Here is a 20,509-nt window from a genome sequence, read left to right as displayed (position 1 = left end):
GTTGAATTTTTAGGACCTGGCCATGAAACAATCTATTGCTACAAAAATGATTGGTGAATCCTTCAAGTAGAGAGACATTTTTAACTTCATTTCTGCTGAAAGTATTGCTATAGCAGCACTTCATATTACATACAAGTTAAAACATAATCAGAAACTTAATGTTTAGTATATAATTCACTCTAGTAGTTATTTTCTACCTAATTCTTAAATACAGTAAAATAAAAAAATTTTGTGCAAGAGACGAAGTTGATTGGTATAATGTCATTTGGAATCATAATCCCCAATAATGACAAATTTTATCTTTAGTGTAAAGCTAGCTAAAATTAAGTTACCATTAATTACTTAATGTATAGTTCAAAGTAAGGATAAATTTACAGTATTATTACAACAATAACTACTTATATTGTAGCCCTGACTTATAATAATTTAATAGTATGATGTAAACAGAGCTAAAGGTAGTAAAACTGGTAATCTTCTCAGATATCATAGCATTAACTGTATTTTTATTCAATACCAACTGCAACATATACTTTAAAATTATTTGACTATTTTATAGAAAACTGTACTGGTTTGTTGAAATACTTTAAAGTGATTTGGTTATTTTATTTTTGAAAAACTGTGCTTGTTTGTTTTAGTACTTAAAGTCCATTGGCTTTTTATTATAAATACTTTAAACTCATTTGGCTACTTTATAAAAAAAACTGTACTGGCATGTCTATTTGAGTATAGGTGCTTCAAGTTTAGTGTGCCCAAATGGGTGGCGGCCATACAGAGACAGCTGCTACATGTTGGTGGGACAACCAAAAACTTGGAGTGATGCATCATCAACTTGTGCCAAACTGTCATCTGATCTAGCTGATGTTGTGGACAGGCAGGAAAACATCTTTATATCTAGTCTGCTCACTGATAATGGTACATTCTTTCTTTGTAGTTTCATTCAAAACATGTTTGAATCTTTAGTAATGTTTTAAAATAAGGGTTTATGAAGTCAGTTATTCTAAAAATTAAAATTAAGTTAGTTATTTAAACAAAAATTAATTATTTTATTACATAGATTTAAAGTTTCAATAATTAAAATATTGATCATAATATGCAACTTTCTTCCATATTAAATTAAATGCCATTATTATTAGGGGATAAGTATTTTTTAATGTTTGCACCTAAATATTATACTAAGAATAAAAACATTTTTTTAGTTACCAAGGCTTGGATTGGGCTCAATGACTTGAAACTTCAACTAACTTTTGATTGGTCCTCTCAGAAAGAGGTTTTGTTCACAAACTGGGGAGCACATCAGCCCCAGACTGATCCAGGTCTTGATGCACATAGTGTCACCATAGATCAGGTATGTCTTCATATACTCTCCTACATTCTTATCAGCCAAAAGTTTAGTTTCCTCATGGTTTATAACTCTTGTGTAATTCCAACAGAATGTTAGCACTTTTATCACTTCTTTATATTTCATTAAATTATTTTGTATGTGATACTTGCAGGATGGGAGATGGGCCACTACATACAGTGAGAGTTACATCCCTTTTATATGTAAAATGAAGAAGAAAGCATCTGATGCCCCTGTCAATGTTAGGCAAGACACAGGCTGTTTGCAGGTTCATGATACATTATCTTTATTCCTATTGATCAACAGAGATTGCAAACTAACTGTATAAAATATATTTATAGGCTTTTTGCTACAACTTAAAAAAAAATATTTTATATCTGGCAAATCAGTTTGGGGAGACAACATTAAGTGGTAGTGCAATGATTGTTAATCTACATTTCTACACTCCAATTCACCGGCTAAGTCTATAGAATATGCATGTGTATATTTATCTCTAATGGGTACCTGACTCAGGTCAGGAACTTAAAGACAGCTATTCATAGTGCTCAGTATTTTCACATGCAAAGGTTGAAAAAAATTGATGATTTCTGTCCATCTTGTATTTTATTTTGTCTCTACTTTAAATTTGCTTCATATCCAACTTATATTTTATTTTGTCTCTACTTTAAATTTGCTTCATATCCAACTTATATTTTATTTTGTCTCTACTTTAAATTTGCTTCATATCCAACTTGTATTTTATTTTGTTTCTACTTAAATTTGCTTCATATACATCTTGTATTTTATTTTGTTTCTACTTAAATTTGCTTCATATCCATCTTGTATTTTATTTTGTTTCTACTTAAATTTGCTTCATATACATCTTGTATTTTATTTTGTTTCTACTTAAATTTGCTTCATATACATCTTGTATTTTATTTTGTTTCTACTTACATTTGCTTCATATCCATCTTGTATTTTATTTTGTTTCTACTTAAATTTGCTTCATATCCATCTTGTAGTTTATTTTGTTTCTACTTAAATTTGCTTCATATCCATCTTGTATTTTATTTTGTTTCTACTTAAATTTGCTTCATATCCATCTTGTATTTTATTTTGTTTCTACTTAAATTTGCTTCATATACATCTTGTATTTTATTTTGTTTCTACTTAAATTTGCTTCATATACATCTTGTATTTTATTTTGTCTCTAGGGTTGGATTGGGTTTGATGACAAATGTTTTAGACTGAATCGTCTAAAAAATAGTTGGACTTCAGCAAAGTCATTATGTGAACTGGAAGGTGCAACTCTTCTGCACATAAGTTCTGAGTAAGTTCATAGTTTTGTTCTTATTTTGTCATAGTTTTAGACAGCGAAGTGCTTCAATTTTTTATGTATGATTAAAATGAAAAAAATTAACTAAAGGTTATAGAAGGTGACAATTTGTTTTTGTGAAAATATGATCGAATCACTTAATATATTTAAGAATAAATATCTTGGACAAGGGTTACATTTAAAAATACTATTAAGTCTCTTAAATTTAATTTTTATACAGAAAAGAAAACTCTTTTGTGACGAGTTTTCTGTTGCGCTCTGATGGATATTTCTGGATTGATATTTTGGATTCAAACTCCACTGGATTTTATCAACATTTTTATGGGACTTCACAGATTTTGTTTACCAACTGGGCAGCACAAAAACCAGGTAGTCTAGAAGTAAATGCGTATTAGGAATGATCCATCAAATGATATAACACTATTTAACCTTGTTTTCATATTACGGATGATCCATTCAATAATATCACACTATTGAACCTTGTCTTTGTATTAGGGATGATCCATTCAATAATATCACACTATTGAACCTTGTCTTTGTATTAGGGATGATCCATTCAATAATATCACACTATTGAACCTCTCCCCTTCTACCACTATTTTAACATTATCACATATTGCCAGACATTCTAAACATATGCTACAACGTTCCCCCACCTAAAACAAAACAGAATTATGATACAAATAAATGCTGCTCATCAGCCCAACCAAATTGGCTACTCCATACAAAAGCACAAAAGTCAGCACCAACCATGCTACCCCGAACTAAACAACATACATAATCAAAAAAGTTAGCACCAATCATGCTATCCCCAACTAAACAACATACATAATCACAAAAGTCAGCATTAACACCCTTCCCCCTAGGTGTGTGACATAAATTACTTTTTTTTTAAAGTGTATGCACCAGCAAAACACACAGGGATTTTTGTGTTTAATTTTTTTTTTATTTGTGTTTCTAACCTTCCCTCATCTATTTATAACCTTGCCCCATCTATTTATAACCTTGCCCCATCTATTTATAACCTTGCCCCACTCAGATTCCTCTGGCAGCTGTGTGAGTATTGGGACAGGAGCAAATGGGGGGATGTGGTACAACAGTGACTGTCAGACCAGGAACAGCTACATCTGTCAGCTCCCACGTAATGTAACAGCCACACCAAACACCAGCCCCACACCAACAACAGGGGCAACAACCAGCTGCTCAGATGGCTGGCAAACATATGGTGACAGTTTATGTTATCAGGTGACTCACAATTAACACCTGGCTGAAAGATCTGTAATTAAATCTATAATTATAACCAATTATTTTAAAAAATTAAATTAGAAAATTGTAGAACACTATATAGTTTGAACTGTTTATTGGTCGAAATATTCTACTTTGAAAGAAACTGGTAAACGTGTTTTGAAAACAAGATACTAATCCTTCAATATGTAGGGGAATCAGCTTTAAATAAAGATAGACCATCTAATATTAACAACTTATTTGTTTGTTAATTGTTTTATTTATTTATTTATTTTTTAATTAATTGTTGTTTTTTTTTTGCTTTGAATAGTAAGTGTTTAATGCTGCCAAAAACTACTTAAATAACTACATGTATAAAACGTGTTCATTTTTTCAATGAACACAATATCTAAGTAGATAAATGATGATTTTGTTAACCACTATACTTACTCAGGTAAATGCTGGAGATGCTACTTCGTACCTGGCTTGGCATGAGGCTGAAGAAGACTGCAGGAGCAAAGGTGCAAATCTAGCTAGCTTTCATAGTGATTCTGTCTTCAAAAATCTCATCTCCAAATTCAGGTAACGTTATGCAACTGCAATTAAATGTCAAAATACCATTATACAACTTTCATTAAGTATTCTCTTAAAGTATGTGTTAAAGTATGTCTTGTTAGCTTTACTTTAAAAAAAAATTGAATCCACATTTAATATATCAACATGAATGGGTTTTTTTTAAACTTAACTTATGAAAACTATTCTGGTTTATATTTTAGCTCCATAACTATAAGAGTACTGAGAGAAGTAATTATTGATACATGATGTCTTATATTTAATAGCTCCCCAAGCAGTGGAAACTTTTGGATTGGTCTAAACAATTTAGATTTATCAACAGGTAAAAAATGATCTCGGCTTTTACTTCAAAAAAAGAAATGCTATTTCTTTTATAAATATGCATAAGTAATAAGATTATTCCTCTGGTAAAACTAAATTGCATTTAACTAAGTAAGTGTTTAATGAAATTATAGTAATTTCTACTGTTTTTGTCATTAAAATTTGCTACATAATTATACAATAAAAATATTATAATTAATTGCCTTCATTCATATAATTTGATGGAGTTTCTTATTGGTCACCCCAAAATAGACTAAATTAAATGTAAATGGGAAATTTCCAACATATTTAATTTGTTAATATGTCACAAAATTTTTACAATTTATTTTAAATTTCTACTTTTTGTTTCCCAACTAACTATACTTAAAACTCAAACCTTGATATTTAATTTAACAGACTTATATCCATTTTACCCTAGCTATAGTTGATCAAACTTTTGTTTCTGGTCAACTCTCCAGGCTATGAATGGACAGATGGTTCAGTTGTCAACTTCATCAAATGGGGCACTGGTCAACCGAGGTCAGATATTGTGGGCTATGTGTGTGGTGAGCTACTGACCACTGCATCTGCTTTGGGTCTGCAGTCTTGTCAACAGCTGAAGGGATGGATATGCAGTATTGAGAAAGGTAAACTTTTAGAACTACAATGCTTCATAGAAATTTTTTTACTACAATTATCATGATCTATATCTCTTTGTACGTAAAGATAAAGACCAATATAGTTAAAATTAGAAGCAAAATGGTATCTATTTCTTTATGTTTTCAGGGGGTAAGAAATCAAACAAAATGAATACAAAATTTGAATTCAAAATAGTAGTGACAAGCCTTGTTTTCTTATTGTTAATTTTTTGCCAAAATAATTTTACAGGTAAAGCTACTGTGGTGATTCCTCCAGTAGTTTACCCACCACCTGACACAGGTATGTACATCGGACCAGTGGCGTAGCGAGGTCATGTGTCACCCGGTACGGCACTTAATGGTGTCACCCCCCCCCCCCCCAGAGGCGTAGCGACCATTCCCGGAGACAAATCTTGAATTTTTGATTTGCACCTCTTGAAAGATTATTTAACACTGGAATTAATCACTTAATTAAGTGGAATTATCATTTTTCTCTATATATTGCTATTTTTTGCCTTGGTGTCACCCGGTGCGGTTCGCACCCCCACACACACACACCCCCCTCGCTACGTCTTTGCATCAAACACCTACATTTGCAGAATACTTTATTCTATTACTGCATATGCTTTAGTTTTTTAATTTCCAATTTCTTTTGTTCAAGTCTTGTTATGTTAAAGATATTTCAGCCATTTGCTTTATTAAAATACCACCCCATTCATTATCTATCCAATAAACATACTTATATGCTTGAATAAAATTTAAAAAATTTTTAAAGGTTAGTTTAATTGGCAAAAACATAGCAACAAATTAAAACTGGTTTCAGTTTGGTTGATTACTGATCTTTGCTTTTAAGTATGTTGAACCGTCATTGATTGTGTGCATTTAAACAAATTTGAATTAAAATAATTTAAAAAAATGATTTTTTTTTTTTAAATGAGGTTGTTTTATGTCCAGATGATGGTTGTAGGTCATTGACCGGCACCTGGCTCAAGTACAAAAACTACTGCTATCACATCTCTGATGGGCAGGGTGGGGCTGATGGCTCCCTGACGTGGAGGGAGAGCAGGCAGTGGTGTGGCAGATATGGGGCAGATCTGGTCTCCATCAACAGTGAGGATGAGAACAGGTTTCTACAGGGGGTGGTGAGTAGGTTTCTACAGGAGGTGGTGAGTAGGTTTCTACAGGGGGTGGTGAGTAGGTTTCTACAGGGGGTGGTGAGTAGGTTTCTACAGGGGGTGGTGAGTAGGTTTCTACAGGGGGTGGTGAGTAGGTTTCTACAGGGGGTGGTGAGTAGGTTTCTACAGGGGGTGGTGAGTAGGTTTCTACAGGGGGTGGTGAGTAGGTTTCTACAGGGGGTGGTGAGTAGGTTTCTACAGGGGGTGGTGAGTAGGTTTCTACAGGGGGTGGTGAGTAGGTTTCTACAGGGGGTGGTGAGTAGTTTCTACAGGGGGTGGTGAGTAGGTTTCTACAGGGGGTGGTGAGTAGTTTCTACAGGGGGTGATGAGTAGATTTCTACAGGGGGTGGTGAGTAGGTTTCTACAGGGGGTGGTGAGTAGGTTTCTACAGGGGGTGGTGAGTAGGTTTCTACAGGGGGTGGTAACGGGGTGGTGAGTAGGTTTCTACAGGGAGTGTTGAGTAGGTTTCTACAGGGGGTGGTGAGTAGGTTTCTACAGGGGGTGGTGAGTAGGTTTCTACAGGGGGTGGTGAGTAGGTTTCTACAGGGGGTGGTGAGTAGGTTTCTACAGGGGGTGGTGAGTAGGTTTCTACAGGGGGTGGTGAGTAGGTTTCTACAGGGGGTGGTGAGTAGGTTTCTACAGGGAGTGTTGAGTAGGTTTCTACAGGGGGTGGTGAGTAGGTTTCTACAGGGGGTGGTAACGGGGTGGTGAGTAGGTTTCTACAGGGAGTGTTGAGTAGGTTTCTACAGGGGGTGGTGAGTAGGTTTCTACAGGGGGTGGTGAGTAGGTTTCTACAGGGGGTGGTGAGTAGGTTTCATGATGAGAGCAGATTTCTACAGGAGGTGGTGAGTAGGTTTCTACAGGGGGTGGTGAGTGGGTTTCTACAGGGGGTGGTGAGTAGGTTTCTACAGGGGGTGGTTAGTAGGTTTCTACACGGTGTGGTGAGTAGGATTCTACAAGGGGTGGTTAGTAGGTTTCTACAAGGGGTGGTTAGTAGGTTTCACAGGGGGTGGTTAGTAGGTTTCTACACGGGGTGGTTAGTAGGTTTCTACAGGGGATGGTGAGTAGGTTTCTACAGGGGGTGGCGAGTAGGTTTCTACAGGGGGTGGTTAGTAGGTTTCTACACGGGGTGGTGAGTAGGATTCTACAAGGGGTGGTTAGTAGGTTTCTACAGGGGATGGTGAGTAGGTTTCTACACGGGGTGGTTAGTAGGTTTCTACAGGGGGTGGTGAGTAGGTTTCTACAGGGGGTGGTGAGTAGGTTTCTACAGGGGGTGGTTAGTAGGTTTCTACACGGGGTGGTGAGTAGGATTCTACAAGGGGTGGTTAGTAGGTTTCTACAGGGGGTGGTTAGTAGGTTTCTACAGGGGGTGGTGAGTAGGTTTCTACAGGGGGTGGTTAGTAGGTTTCTACACGGGGTGGTGAGTAGGATTCTACAAGGGGTGGTTAGTAGGTTTCTACAGGGGGTGGTGAGTAGGTTTCTACAGGGGGTGGTGAGTAGGTTTCTACAGGGGGTGGTTAGTAGGTTTCTACAGGGGATGGTGAGTAGGTTTCTACACGGGGTGGTGAGTAGGATTCTACAAGGGGTGGTTAGTAGGTTTCTACAGGGGGTGGTGAGTAGGTTTCTACAGGGGGTGGTGAGTAGGTTTCTACAGGGGGTGGTTAGTAGGTTTCTACACGGGGTGGTGAGTAGGATTCTACAAGGGGTGGTTAGTAGGTTTCTACAAGGGGTGGTTAGTAGGTTTCACAGGGGGTGGTTAGTAGGTTTCTACACGGGGTGGTTAGTAGGTTTCTACAGGGGATGGTGAGTAGGTTTCTACAGGGGGTGGCGAGTAGGTTTCTACAGGGGGTGGTTAGTAGGTTTCTACACGGGGTGGTGAGTAGGATTCTACAAGGGGTGGTTAGTAGGTTTCTACAGGGGGTGGTGAGTAGGTTTCTACAGGGGGTGGTGAGTAGGTTTCTACAGGGGGTGGTGAGTAGGTTTCTACAGGGGGTGGTGAGTAGGTTTCTACAGGGGGTGGTGAGTAGGTTTCTACAGGGGGTGGTGAGTGGGTTTCTACAGGGGTTGGTGAGTAGGTTTCTACAAGGGGTGGTGAGTAGGTTTCTACAGGGAGTGTTGAGTAGGTTTCTACAGGGGGTGGTGAGTAGGTTTCTACAGGGGGTGGTGAGTAGGTTTCTACAGGGGGTGGTGAGTAGGTTTCTACAGGGGGTGGTGAGTAGGTTTCTACAGGGGGTGGTGAGTAGGTTTCTACAGGGAGTGTTGAGTAGGTTTCTACAGGGGGTGGTGAGTAGGTTTCTACAGGGGGTGGTTAGTAGGTTTCTACACGGGGTGGTGAGTAGGATTCTACAAGGGGTGGTTAGTAGGTTTCTACAAGGGGTGGTTAGTAGGTTTCACAGGGGGTGGTTAGTAGGTTTCTACACGGGGTGGTTAGTAGGTTTCTACAGGGGATGGTGAGTAGGTTTCTACAGGGGGTGGTTAGTAGGTTTCTACACGGGGTGGTTAGTAGGTTTCTACAAGGGGTGGTTAGTAGGTTTCTACAGGGGGTGGCGAGTAGGTTTCTACAGGGAGTGTTGAGTAGGTTTCTACAGGGGGTGGTGAGTAGGTTTCTACAGGGGGTGGTTAGTAGGTTTCTACAGGGGGTGGTGAGTAGGATTCTACAAGGGGTGGTTAGTAGGTTTCACAGGGGGTGGTTAGTAGGTTTCTACACGGGGTGGTGAGTAGGATTCTACAAGGGGTGGTTAGTAGGTTTCTACAGGGGGTGGTGAGTAGGATTCTACAAGGGGTGGTTAGTAGGTTTCACAGGGGGTGGTTAGTAGGTTTCTACAAGGGGTGGTTAGTAGGTTTCTACAGGGGGTGTTGAGTAGGTTTCTACAAGGGGTGGTTAGTAGGTTTCTACAGGGGGTGGTGAGTAGGTTTCTACAGGGGGTGGTGAGTAGGATTCTACAAGGGGTGGTTAGTAGGTTTCTACAGGGGGTGGTGAGTAGGATTCTACAAGGGGTGGTTAGTAGGTTTCACAGGGGGTGGTTAGTAGGTTTCTACACGGGGTGGTGAGTAGGATTCTACAAGGGGTGGTTAGTAGGTTTCTACAGGGGATGGTGAGTAGGTTTCACAGGGGGTAGTGAATAGGTTTCTACAGGGGGTGGTGAGTAGGTTTCTACACGGGGTGGTGAGTAGGATTCTACAAGGGGTGGTTAGTAGGTTTCTACAGGGGCTGGTGAGTAGGTTTCTACAGGGGGTGGTGAGTAGGTTTCTACAGGGGGTGGTGAGTGGGTTTTGACATAGGTCAACATTCACTTTCTGATTCTCTCTTTTATAGTGTTGCTTTGCACTGTGATTTGTTTTTTACCTTATAGCATAGTTTATTGTTTTCTCATGGATGCCGAATTTATCAATCTACAGTTTAAGTATGGGGTAATAAGTGAATCTATCTGGATTGGATTGAATGAGTTGGATAGAAACAGTGGATACAGGTGATTATAAATTACTTTTAAATGTTATTTTGTAGTCTATAATAAGAAAAAAAAATAGGCTGTAAATCTATTTTTATAAATTATATTAATTTAGTTTTTTGTGTAGGCCCATTTGTATGTGTTTGTAGGCTTAAATATATGTTCTTGTATGCAAATGCATATGAATAAATCTATTAATTTAAGGGATGGTGTGGTCAAATGGTAGAGCATTCAGCTACTTATCAATAGGTCTTGAGTTTGGATCACGGTCTGGACTTGGGACTGTAGGAAGTCCCTGTGTCCACCCAGCTTTGATGGTTACCCAACTCATGTTGGGGAAAGTAAAGGCAGCTAGGCATTATGCTAACCACACCATTCCTTCATATGACAATTTCAAGAAATATAATCTCTACCACATCTTTAGATATGAAAGGGGAGCAGTACTTAAACTTACTATATGTGTATTCATTTAAATACAGTTTCTTATTCCACGACTAACTGCTTCATTTATATATAGATATATATACTTAAGTATATACATACATAAATACATATGCATATATATATATATATATATATATATATATATATATATATATATATATATATATATATATATATATATATATAATCAAGTTGGACAGACAGAAGTCCTGTGAATCTATTCAACTGGAATGTGAATGAACCTAATGATGAGAATGGCTATGAAGCTTGCACCGAGATCTTGGTTAGAAATGGTAAGAACATAACACTATTAAAGTTACCAAAGAGACTTAGTTGTTTACCTTTATCTGGTGATTTAACAAATTTCACAAAGCCAGACTGTTCCTTTATATGTTGTATCTTTCTACACTCCAATGTTACTGCAGGAATTCTCCACTTATATTATTAGATCTTAAATTCACATTAGAACCCATACAATGTGTAGTTTTAAAATGTAATAATGAGTTGATTTGCTATGAAGATTTCTGTCAACAGGAAAATGGAATGACCAGCACTGCAGCAGACGCCAAGGTTTTATCTGCAAGCAGCCTGTCCCTGGAACAAATGTTACACATGCGACCAACGTCTCAAGGCCAAATGGAAATTGCCCACCAAATTTTAGCAAATTTGGCCAAAAATGTTACAGGTGAGTTAATTACATGCTGACTTTTAATTTCTAAAACTTCTGAAAACATCTGAAATGTTTATTGTGTATTTTAAGATGCAGTTAAATAATTAAAACAAATAATTTCAAAACTAAATATTTATATTTTGTACAGTAAAATTAAATTAATGAAATAATTTTTTTTTTTTCAAATTATCATCATCTTTTCCTGTTAGAGACATTGGGCATGTGAAGTAGAGTTCATCAGTTTCATTGACCTGATATATAGTTTGGTCAGTACTATACCCAGGCTGCTATAACTTTTCCCAAATGAGGTACTCATCAGAGCTGGGTGGACATCAGTCCAGGATCTGAACACAAGACTTTCATGTTAGCAGTAATGTCCTTCACCATCCAACCAAGCTGTGGTTGGAAATTATTGAGTATTAATTGTTTTCATGATTGATAAATATGTTTGTAATATATTTTATTGTTTTCTTTGGCATGGCTTATTGAATGAAATATACTTTGGTTAACTGCAGAGTGCTGGGTGTACCAAACGCAGGCAACCCACAAACATGGGCAGATGCAAGGAAGTCTTGCAGTAAATTGGTGGTGGACAAAGTGGCAAACTACACTGTGGACCTGGCCAGTGCTACATCTATCATGGAAAATGGTGGGTTCTAAAAAATTCAAAATCTATATATATAATTCTCTTCTGGGAGACGCTAGAAAACAAGCTGTAAATGCGCTCCCTACCATCCCCACCCCTACATGGTCTTAGTGAGCTGTGGTTGACGCTATGTTTACCTTCGTGGAGTCGGGTTTAGTGATGGCTATTAGGGGCAGATAATTTAGTTTAAAACGATTTTAAAGGTTGGGGGGGGGGGGGGGAGGATGGTCCTTAACGAGCTACTTATAGTGTTTTAAAGAAATATTTTCAGTGTCAGCGTTAATACTGTCGAATTCACAAATTATGAATTACTGAAAAGTAGAAAAAACAACAACTAAATAGCGGCGTATGTTATGCCGCGGGCCGGCTCGTACTTCATAATGTTCTTGTGAGGTATAAAAATCTTTATTGATAAATTATGTTCTTTATTAATTATTTTTTTAAATGTAGATCTAATTTTTCATTAGGAAATAAAAGATAAAATGAAAAAAAATTGAGCAAAAGCTATTCAAAAAATGAAATAGTTTCAAAAGTTTAAAAGAAACCTTTCCTAATCCAACTTTTTATAATCTTGTAATTTTATCCAGGTGCTTGTGGTTTTATCAAGTTTAATGAAACAAATCATACTTTTCATTTCTGACAAATTTTACATTTCACATGTTAAATTTTATAAAGTTGTGTGTGCTATGTGTGTATGTCTAATATCATAGTTATGTAGGGGTTTCCAAACTAGGAGGTGCTAACTACTACTTGGAGAAGGGCAAAAACTTTAAATAGGGGTTGCCCATAAATGACGCCACACTTGTAGGGGGATGGGGTTTGGGTTTTTGTGATGAAAAAGGGGATTGGGTTCAGAAAGTATGTTGATACACTTTTGTATTTTAAAACTAATTTTAGAAACTGAATTTTAACTTTTATGATTTGAAAGATTTATAAATTGTAATAAAAATAGATCAATACGCTAAATGTTGAACAAGCTCAGTTCATATATAACAAATTAAAAAATGCAGTTTAAAATTTTAAAAAAAGAAAGTTACAGTTGTGAAGGAGATGGGAGTGTAAAGTGTTATGTCATTTTAGTCAGGCTTTTTGAGAAAAATGTGACATTTATATGATGGATGAATTAAATAAATTGGCAATTTAATAATATACATATATAAATAGAGATATAAGCCTATAGGGCCTACATGTAATTAAAGCAGTCGTAAAATTAAAATGGAATTTAGTTATGAATAACAAATGCTAAAAAATTAAATGGTTAAAAATATAACCTGATTTATTATTCAATATTATTTCTTTGAGTTACTTCCCATCTTTACATCTCGTTACCCAAGGGAAAAAACAGCCAACAATTTGTACAACAGTTGTACAAAATTATTATAAATGTGTTGGTTGTAGCATTAAAATGGGTAATATCATTTATTGTTTATACTAAATAGTTGTATTAAAATCCTAGAAGAATCATCTATAAATCTTTAACGTCCATTGATTTCAGATAAATCTTATGCCAAGAGACCCAATACTAAACTGTTATTCAACTTATATATATATATAATTTGTAAAATGTTGTAAATGTTATATTTGCAGGCTAGCATATTGTTAGGCAATATTTTGTGGTGTTAATATCACATATTACCAACCAATGTAAATATTCAGTTGAATTTTAGTTTTTCCTTTAAATATATATATATATATATATATATATATATACACACACATATATATATATATATATATATGCACATATATATATATATATATATATATATATATATATATATATATATATATATATATATATATATATATATATATATACACATATATAAATATATATATACATATATATATATACATATATATATATATATATATATATATATATATATATATATATATATATATACATATATATATATATATATACATATATATATATACATATATATATATATATATATATATATATATATATATATATATATATATATATACATATATATATATATATATACATATATATATATACATATATATATATATATATATATATATATATATATATATATATATATATATATATATATATATATATATATATATATATATATATATATATATATACATATATACATATATCTATATATACATTTATTTATTTATTTATATATACACTAGCATTCCCGTCACTGCACGTTGCTGCGGGAATAGAAGAAAGTCTGACGAAATATATAAGAAGGGGTTTCATGAATGCATTACCAATCCTATGTTCTTAGACGCGTGACCTTGTTTTCTAGAAATGAGTTATATAAATGTAAACAATGTCTGCGCTTGGAGCGCAAAAGTCGGGACACAGGTGTACCTACACTACTGCATGAAAACCTTGAGTGTATGTCAATCACTCACCGATATAATGAGGTAGAACATACTTCGGTGAACGCCCATGTTTCAGGGACGTAGAGGGGTACTCTTGGGAGCCATTGATTATACTACTGCAGAGGCGCCATAGTCCTCGCAGGGAAACCCTGGGCGCTTCTGGTCGTGCAATCTACGGCACATGTTGAAGTTTTAATGCTGAATATAGTAGTACCCGTTACCCAGTATGCAGGACGCTCGATTAAAAGATGCCAAGTGCTAGCATAGCCGTCTGCATCTCTGGGCACCAGTGCCAAAGAGTGTAATTGATGAAAATAGCACCCTCCTGAGCGCCGCTCATTTCAAATTTTTATTATTTTGTTAACAGAAACATTCCCAGAAGTATTCTCATTAACTACTTAAAGTTTTATAGCACTCGGGTGAAAGGTGCCAAACTGCATCTGACTTATATTTTTTTTAATATACCATATATAGAGAAGAATCACACCCTCACGGGGCACCTCCCTTGTGAAATTAAAAAAGATTGTTTTACAGAAACCTCCCCTGGAGTGTTCTAATAAAATCCCCGAACGGTGTCAGACTTTCATTTTTTTATATACCATATATGGAGAAAAATCGCACCCTCCCGTGGCATAGCCAATGCGAAATTAAAAAGATTTTTTTTGCAGAACCCTTCCCTGCAAGTGTTCTAATCAACTCCCCAAAGTTTTAAGACAATTGGATAAACAGTGTCAAACCGCAATTGGCTTTTATTTTTTATATACTGTATATAGAGGAAAAAGATTGCACCCTGTCGGGGCGCCACTCCTGCAAATTTGCAGGGGTATTCTCATCAACTTCCCAAAGTTTCATTGCCATCAGATGAAAGGTGTAGTAATGCATAAAAGATAGACAAACAAACAAACAGACACACATAATAATAAAGAAACACATAATATAATAAATATTATATATATATATATATATATATATATATATATATATATATATATATATATATATATATATATATATATATATATATATATATATACACACATATACATATATGTTTTTATGTATAAATATACAAATGGTTGCTATAAAAATGCGCAGTGGAAAAACTGCCCAACGGAAAAATCCGCAAACAGAAACTAATTATACTAATACTCTTTAATTTTGTCATATTTTGAGGAAATGAACTTGTAGTAGTTCTTCTTTGATAATATCTATAGTTGCTCAATTTAAGAAATTAAAATTGTCCTTGCCCACTTTTTTGTGTGCAGCTTTACGTTGTGCAACTTTTTTTTGTTTCGTATCTTTCCGGTGAACAATACATTTTAAATGGCTATAGATTTAAAGCGGGATGAGGGATGAGTAGGGTAATGGTGTAGTTAAGAAGGACTTGAAAGATTTTAATAGGAAGTACAACATTAAAATTTTTTAAACTGCTGTCTTAATGTGGTTGTTTTAAAATAGATCCTTATGCTTGGAAGTAACTTCAAATGTTTTAATCGCAATGCTTTAGCCTTCATAACAACACTTCTTGCAAGCTATGGACAACCAGCATGGGTTGGTCTCAGGAGGTTGAGTGCTGGTCAGTTTCTCTGGTCAGACAATGAAGATCTGACGTACGTGAACTGGAATAAGGGCAAACCAGACATGCCAACAAGCACAGTATGTTTTTAGTTTAATAACACTCAATGTTGTTTTAAAAACTTTATTTATGACATTTTAAAAAGATATTAAAAATATATTAAACCTGTGAAATTAGATTCAGTTGTTGTTATTATTTTTTTTCTAATATTTCTATTTATGAAAAATTGTTTTGATTTTTAGTTAATTTAATTAAGATTTCATTGTTAGCTGTACCCACATTGGGTACAAAACATTTTTTAACTTGTATAATATTGTACATTATACATGTTTTAGGACAGTTGTGTCAGTATTGACAACTCACTGATGAATGCTGGAAAATGGAATGACCTGCCATGTGATCAGCCCTTGGCGTATGTTTGTCAAGGTTTTACAGGTAACATTGGGTGATCATTTATTTTAGACTGCTGGACTGGTGCACTTTTCATTGCTATATAACTTTATGATTTTAAAAATCATTTTAAAATTAAAACAAATGAAATTTCTAGTTAATCAGAGATGCATAGTTACAAGTAATTTAGAATATATCCAAGGAAAACTGTAATTAAATTTTCATTTGTTAATTTTTTAAATAAACAAATATTATAATTTAAATGAAATACATTAGGTTTGAGAAATTTGTATAGTAAAAAATCATCAAATATTTCGTTAGTTTCACAAAAACAAAATTATTAAATTCTCTTTGTAGCCTACTAGTTCTTTTTCTTCATTTTTAATTGTAACAATTGATGATATTTCCTCCAACATAATTAACTATTACGTATCACATTGTTATGTGCCATTAAAAAAATGAAAACTAAACCTAAATATTATTTTTATATTGCTTGTTCAGTTGAAATAGTTTAAAATTTCAGACCCCAGTATACCACCCCCAAGCATTGCACCCTCTGCTAAATGTGATACACTTCATGGGTACCAAAGGCATGGCAAGTCTTGTCTGAAGGCTATCAATCAAACACTCTCATGGCAGGATGCTAGAAGCAGGTGTAAGAATGATGGGGGAAACCTGATTTCAATTTTAGACTGCTACGACTGGGCTGAAACTCTGCTTATAATTCAGGGCTTTGCTGATGGCGCTTGGATTGGTCTCAATGATTTAAAAGTTGGTTTCTGTTCTTGTTGCTGCTGTTTTTTAACTTTTCACTTCTGATCATTGAAATTTATTTTATTGTATTTGAAATTACAAACATTTAAAATTTAAACAGAACTCAATAAATTAAATGGAATATAAAAGGCCAATTTTTTAATATATAATCAAAATTGAACCATTTTTAAGTGTTCCATTTTATTATGTCTAACAGAAAAATGGAACATATGAGTGGGACAGTGGCTACCCGCTAACATACACTAGATGGGCTCACCATCAACCACTGGACCACCAAAACTGGGGCTGTGTCTACATCAACAACAGAGGTCTCTTTAACAACGGTCCATGCTCAGACCAGCGGTCATCTGTGTGTAGAATTGATGATGGTCAGTTATTAATAAACTATTTCTCTTTCTGCTTCTCACCATTGATATATTTTAGATATTAACCAGTGTTATGAATTTTAAATTCGTAACAAATAAACTGATTTAGATGAGAAATATTTAATCTAAATTTGTAATAAATCAACTGATTTAGATGAGAAGTATTTAATCTAAATTTGTAATAAATCAATTGATTTTGATGAGAAATATTTAATCTAAATTTGTAATAAATCGACTGATTTAGATGAGAAGTATTTAATCTGAATTTGTAATAAATACAAAATTTACTGTTTAAAATGTTATTTAGTTCTATAACATACATGAAATAGATAATTTAATATAACTTTTTTTTTTCAAAATTTGTAATTATAAAATATAATTAATCTGAAAAAATGAAGCACAGAACTCACTATACCTTTGAGAATATTGCTTGATTAAAGATTAAATATTCGGCACTTGTCAATTAAAAATAAAGTTCCTCTTTCTGACTTTACCATTCCTAAGGGCAGATGAAGTAGAGTTCATCTTTCTAGACCTCAGCATATGAAGGGGTGGTGTTGGTCAGCACTGTTACAGCTGCCTTTTATTCCCTAACATGAGTCAGGTACCGATTAGACTCAGGGATGCCTAGCAGACTCAAGTACAAAAATTGTTCTGAACTCAACACTTTTGGGTTAGCAACCAAGCACTCTACCACCCCCAGCATACCATCCCATAATGAAACCTGTTATTGTCAGAGATTTGTGAATGAACACAATACAATATTTTGTTTGGTTTTGTTAACAGAACCACCCCAGACCCCATCAGCACCAGCTGGCGGTGACTGCACTAACCCAGACTTCCACTTGCTGGGTTCATCCTGCTACCTGCTGGTAACTAGCCCTACCCTGACTTATGATGAGGCAGCCAATGACTGCAGGACAAGGGGAGCTACTCTTGCCTCCCTTCATGACTCATCTCTCAACTTAATGCTCTCTGCTGATCAAAATGTTTGGATTGGGCTAAGAGAATCAATTAATGGTACATTTTTTTTTCATTTATAATATATGCTTGGGTATACAAATATTATATAGATCTATTATTAATATATAATAGAAATTAAAAAAAAGTAAGTATGTAATGTCTAAAATAAAATGCTCTCTGCTGATCAAAACATTTGGGTTGGGCTAAGAGAATCAATTAATGGTACATTTTTTTTTCATTTATAATATATGCTTGGGTATACAAATATTATATAGGCCTATTATTTATATATAATAGAAATAAATAAATAATTAAGTATGTAGTTTTTGTAAAATGATAGTATTAGAAATAATACTTTCAGCATTGCTCCTTGTTTTTTTTATTACGAGTAATTTATCAAGTGGTTGGTTTCTAAAAATATCAGGTTACAAAACAACTTTTTACTCAATATGTTTTTTTTTTGTTTGAATACATTCTTGAATGAAGAGGTCAAATACGTTCATTTATGAACTTCAAAATACATAATTAATAAATATTTTCATACACTTTTTAATGAAGATGATGAATCATACATTCAGTAATGAAAATATCTAACACATTCATTTATGAAGATGTTAAATGAAACATTTGGTATCTCTATTAATAAAAATGATACACATATTTATTAATGAAGATGTCTAATGAAACATTTTGAATGCTTATTGATAAAAATGGTACACACAATTATTAATAAAGATGGTTGACAAATTCCATAAATTTCAGAGGGTTTCAGCTGGGAGGATGGGACAGTTCTGGCCTTCACAGCATGGGGAGATAACCAGCCACGGTGGGGTGGGGCTGATGAAGCAGAAGTGGGGTGTGTCACCACATCAAGTCAGGGTACCTGGAGCAGCAGAGACTGTCAGGACAAGTATGGTTACCTCTGCAGCATGCCCAGAGGTGAGACATTTGTGATGATGACTCAAAGCTGCATTTATGGGTTACCTTCCATTAAAATATTACTGTAAATCCTCTAGATATTGGTTGTAGAAATTTTATGGTAAACCATCTGTTGCAAAAATGTAACAACTATGGTAAACTATTTCTTGTAGAATACCCAACAAGTATAGTAAATTATCAGTTACAAAACAGCTATCAACTACTGTAAACCATTTATTTGTAGAAAATGTAACAACTACAGTAAACCTACTGTAACAACTGCTGTAAACCATCTGTTTTAAAACACCATTCAACTGCAATAAGCTATCTGTCATAAATCACATATCAACTGTTGTATACCATCTGTTATAACCTACTGTAAAACATTTATTTGTAGAATACCCAACAATTATAGTAAACCATCTGTTATAAAACACCTATCAACTACTGTAAACCATCTATTTGTAGAGTCTCTGACCACCCAGCCACCAGCCAGCTCGGTGAGCTACAACAGTCAGGTGACCTTGACCTCCAGTACAACAACAGTGTCGCCATCAACCATCACCTACCCACACATTGCCAGCACCACCATCACCATCAGCAGCTCTTCCATCAGCCAGACTTCACCCACCAGCACCACGCCACAACCTGGGGTCTCGTCAACCACACCCACTAATACAAGTTTACCCGGAGCTTCCTCGTCAGGTAATTCATTATTTTGTTTTTAAATATATGATAATATGCTGAGGTTGCAGTAAGAGATTACCTCTACTTAACTATATTGTACATCAGGTCTGAAAAAAAGACTTTAGATTTTAAAGGCTTTAATATAAATATGTTCCAGTTTTTGTAGGCCTATCTAGTTGTCTACCATTTTCTTTGAAGACTACAAAAGAATTTAGTGAATTTATTGTTTAAGCTGATATGAGGCCCATTGATCCAAAAAATATAGTTTAGTTTGTTTATTTCTTTAAGGTTTTAGTACTCATGTTGTTTTCTTGTTTGTGTGCTCAGGTCCTAGATACTAGATCAATCTCATCTGTTTTGTTGACCAAAACAGACTTTTACTCTTTGCAAACTTAAACTCCATCTCTCTTTAAAAAAAAAGGGAGAGAATAGATCTTCATGGCTTGAGTTTTTTTTAATATTCACAAATCTAATTTGTTAACTAAGTGTCTTTTAAGCCTTATGTTCCCCATAGAACAGAAAGGAATAAGAAGAAACTAAAGCACTTTCTATTGTTTAGGAAGTGTTGGCATTGGGGTCGGCGTGGTCGAGTCGGTAAAGCTCATGGTTGCTAAACCGATAAGTCTCGAGTTGGAACCCTCGGGCAGATGAGGCTCGTTAGTTGGGGACAGCCACTCTTCTAGGAGA

The 20,509-nt window shown here is 34.8% G+C and overlaps 1 protein-coding gene across 1 annotated transcript in view; it reads left to right on the top strand.

The window, feature by feature from the left end:
- LOC131942315 (macrophage mannose receptor 1-like) overlaps positions 1 to 20,509 on the top strand; it is a 44,195-nt gene that overhangs the window by 22,036 nt on the left and 1,650 nt on the right. The window contains exons 24-45 of the mRNA XM_059302126.1: positions 730 to 912; positions 1,197 to 1,345; positions 1,494 to 1,607; positions 2,533 to 2,648; positions 2,875 to 3,023; positions 3,694 to 3,899; positions 4,333 to 4,460; positions 4,718 to 4,773; positions 5,231 to 5,398; positions 5,640 to 5,690; positions 6,344 to 6,531; positions 9,964 to 10,034; positions 10,650 to 10,750; positions 10,992 to 11,142; positions 11,643 to 11,776; positions 15,657 to 15,805; positions 16,061 to 16,160; positions 16,639 to 16,886; positions 17,086 to 17,257; positions 18,041 to 18,274; positions 18,980 to 19,156; positions 19,604 to 19,840. Of these exons, the coding sequence (XP_059158109.1) occupies positions 730 to 912; positions 1,197 to 1,345; positions 1,494 to 1,607; positions 2,533 to 2,648; positions 2,875 to 3,023; positions 3,694 to 3,899; positions 4,333 to 4,460; positions 4,718 to 4,773; positions 5,231 to 5,398; positions 5,640 to 5,690; positions 6,344 to 6,531; positions 9,964 to 10,034; positions 10,650 to 10,750; positions 10,992 to 11,142; positions 11,643 to 11,776; positions 15,657 to 15,805; positions 16,061 to 16,160; positions 16,639 to 16,886; positions 17,086 to 17,257; positions 18,041 to 18,274; positions 18,980 to 19,156; positions 19,604 to 19,840 (3,282 nt within the window). The remainder of the gene's footprint in view (positions 1 to 729; positions 913 to 1,196; positions 1,346 to 1,493; positions 1,608 to 2,532; positions 2,649 to 2,874; positions 3,024 to 3,693; positions 3,900 to 4,332; positions 4,461 to 4,717; positions 4,774 to 5,230; positions 5,399 to 5,639; positions 5,691 to 6,343; positions 6,532 to 9,963; positions 10,035 to 10,649; positions 10,751 to 10,991; positions 11,143 to 11,642; positions 11,777 to 15,656; positions 15,806 to 16,060; positions 16,161 to 16,638; positions 16,887 to 17,085; positions 17,258 to 18,040; positions 18,275 to 18,979; positions 19,157 to 19,603; positions 19,841 to 20,509) is intronic.

This window comes from Physella acuta, unplaced genomic scaffold (assembly GCF_028476545.2).
Source record: "Physella acuta isolate Inbredline_101_S28 unplaced genomic scaffold, ASM2847654v3 ptg000400l, whole genome shotgun sequence".
Taxonomy (NCBI): domain Eukaryota; kingdom Metazoa; phylum Mollusca; class Gastropoda; family Physidae; genus Physella; species Physella acuta.
This window is presented reverse-complemented; position numbering and strand designations above follow the sequence as displayed.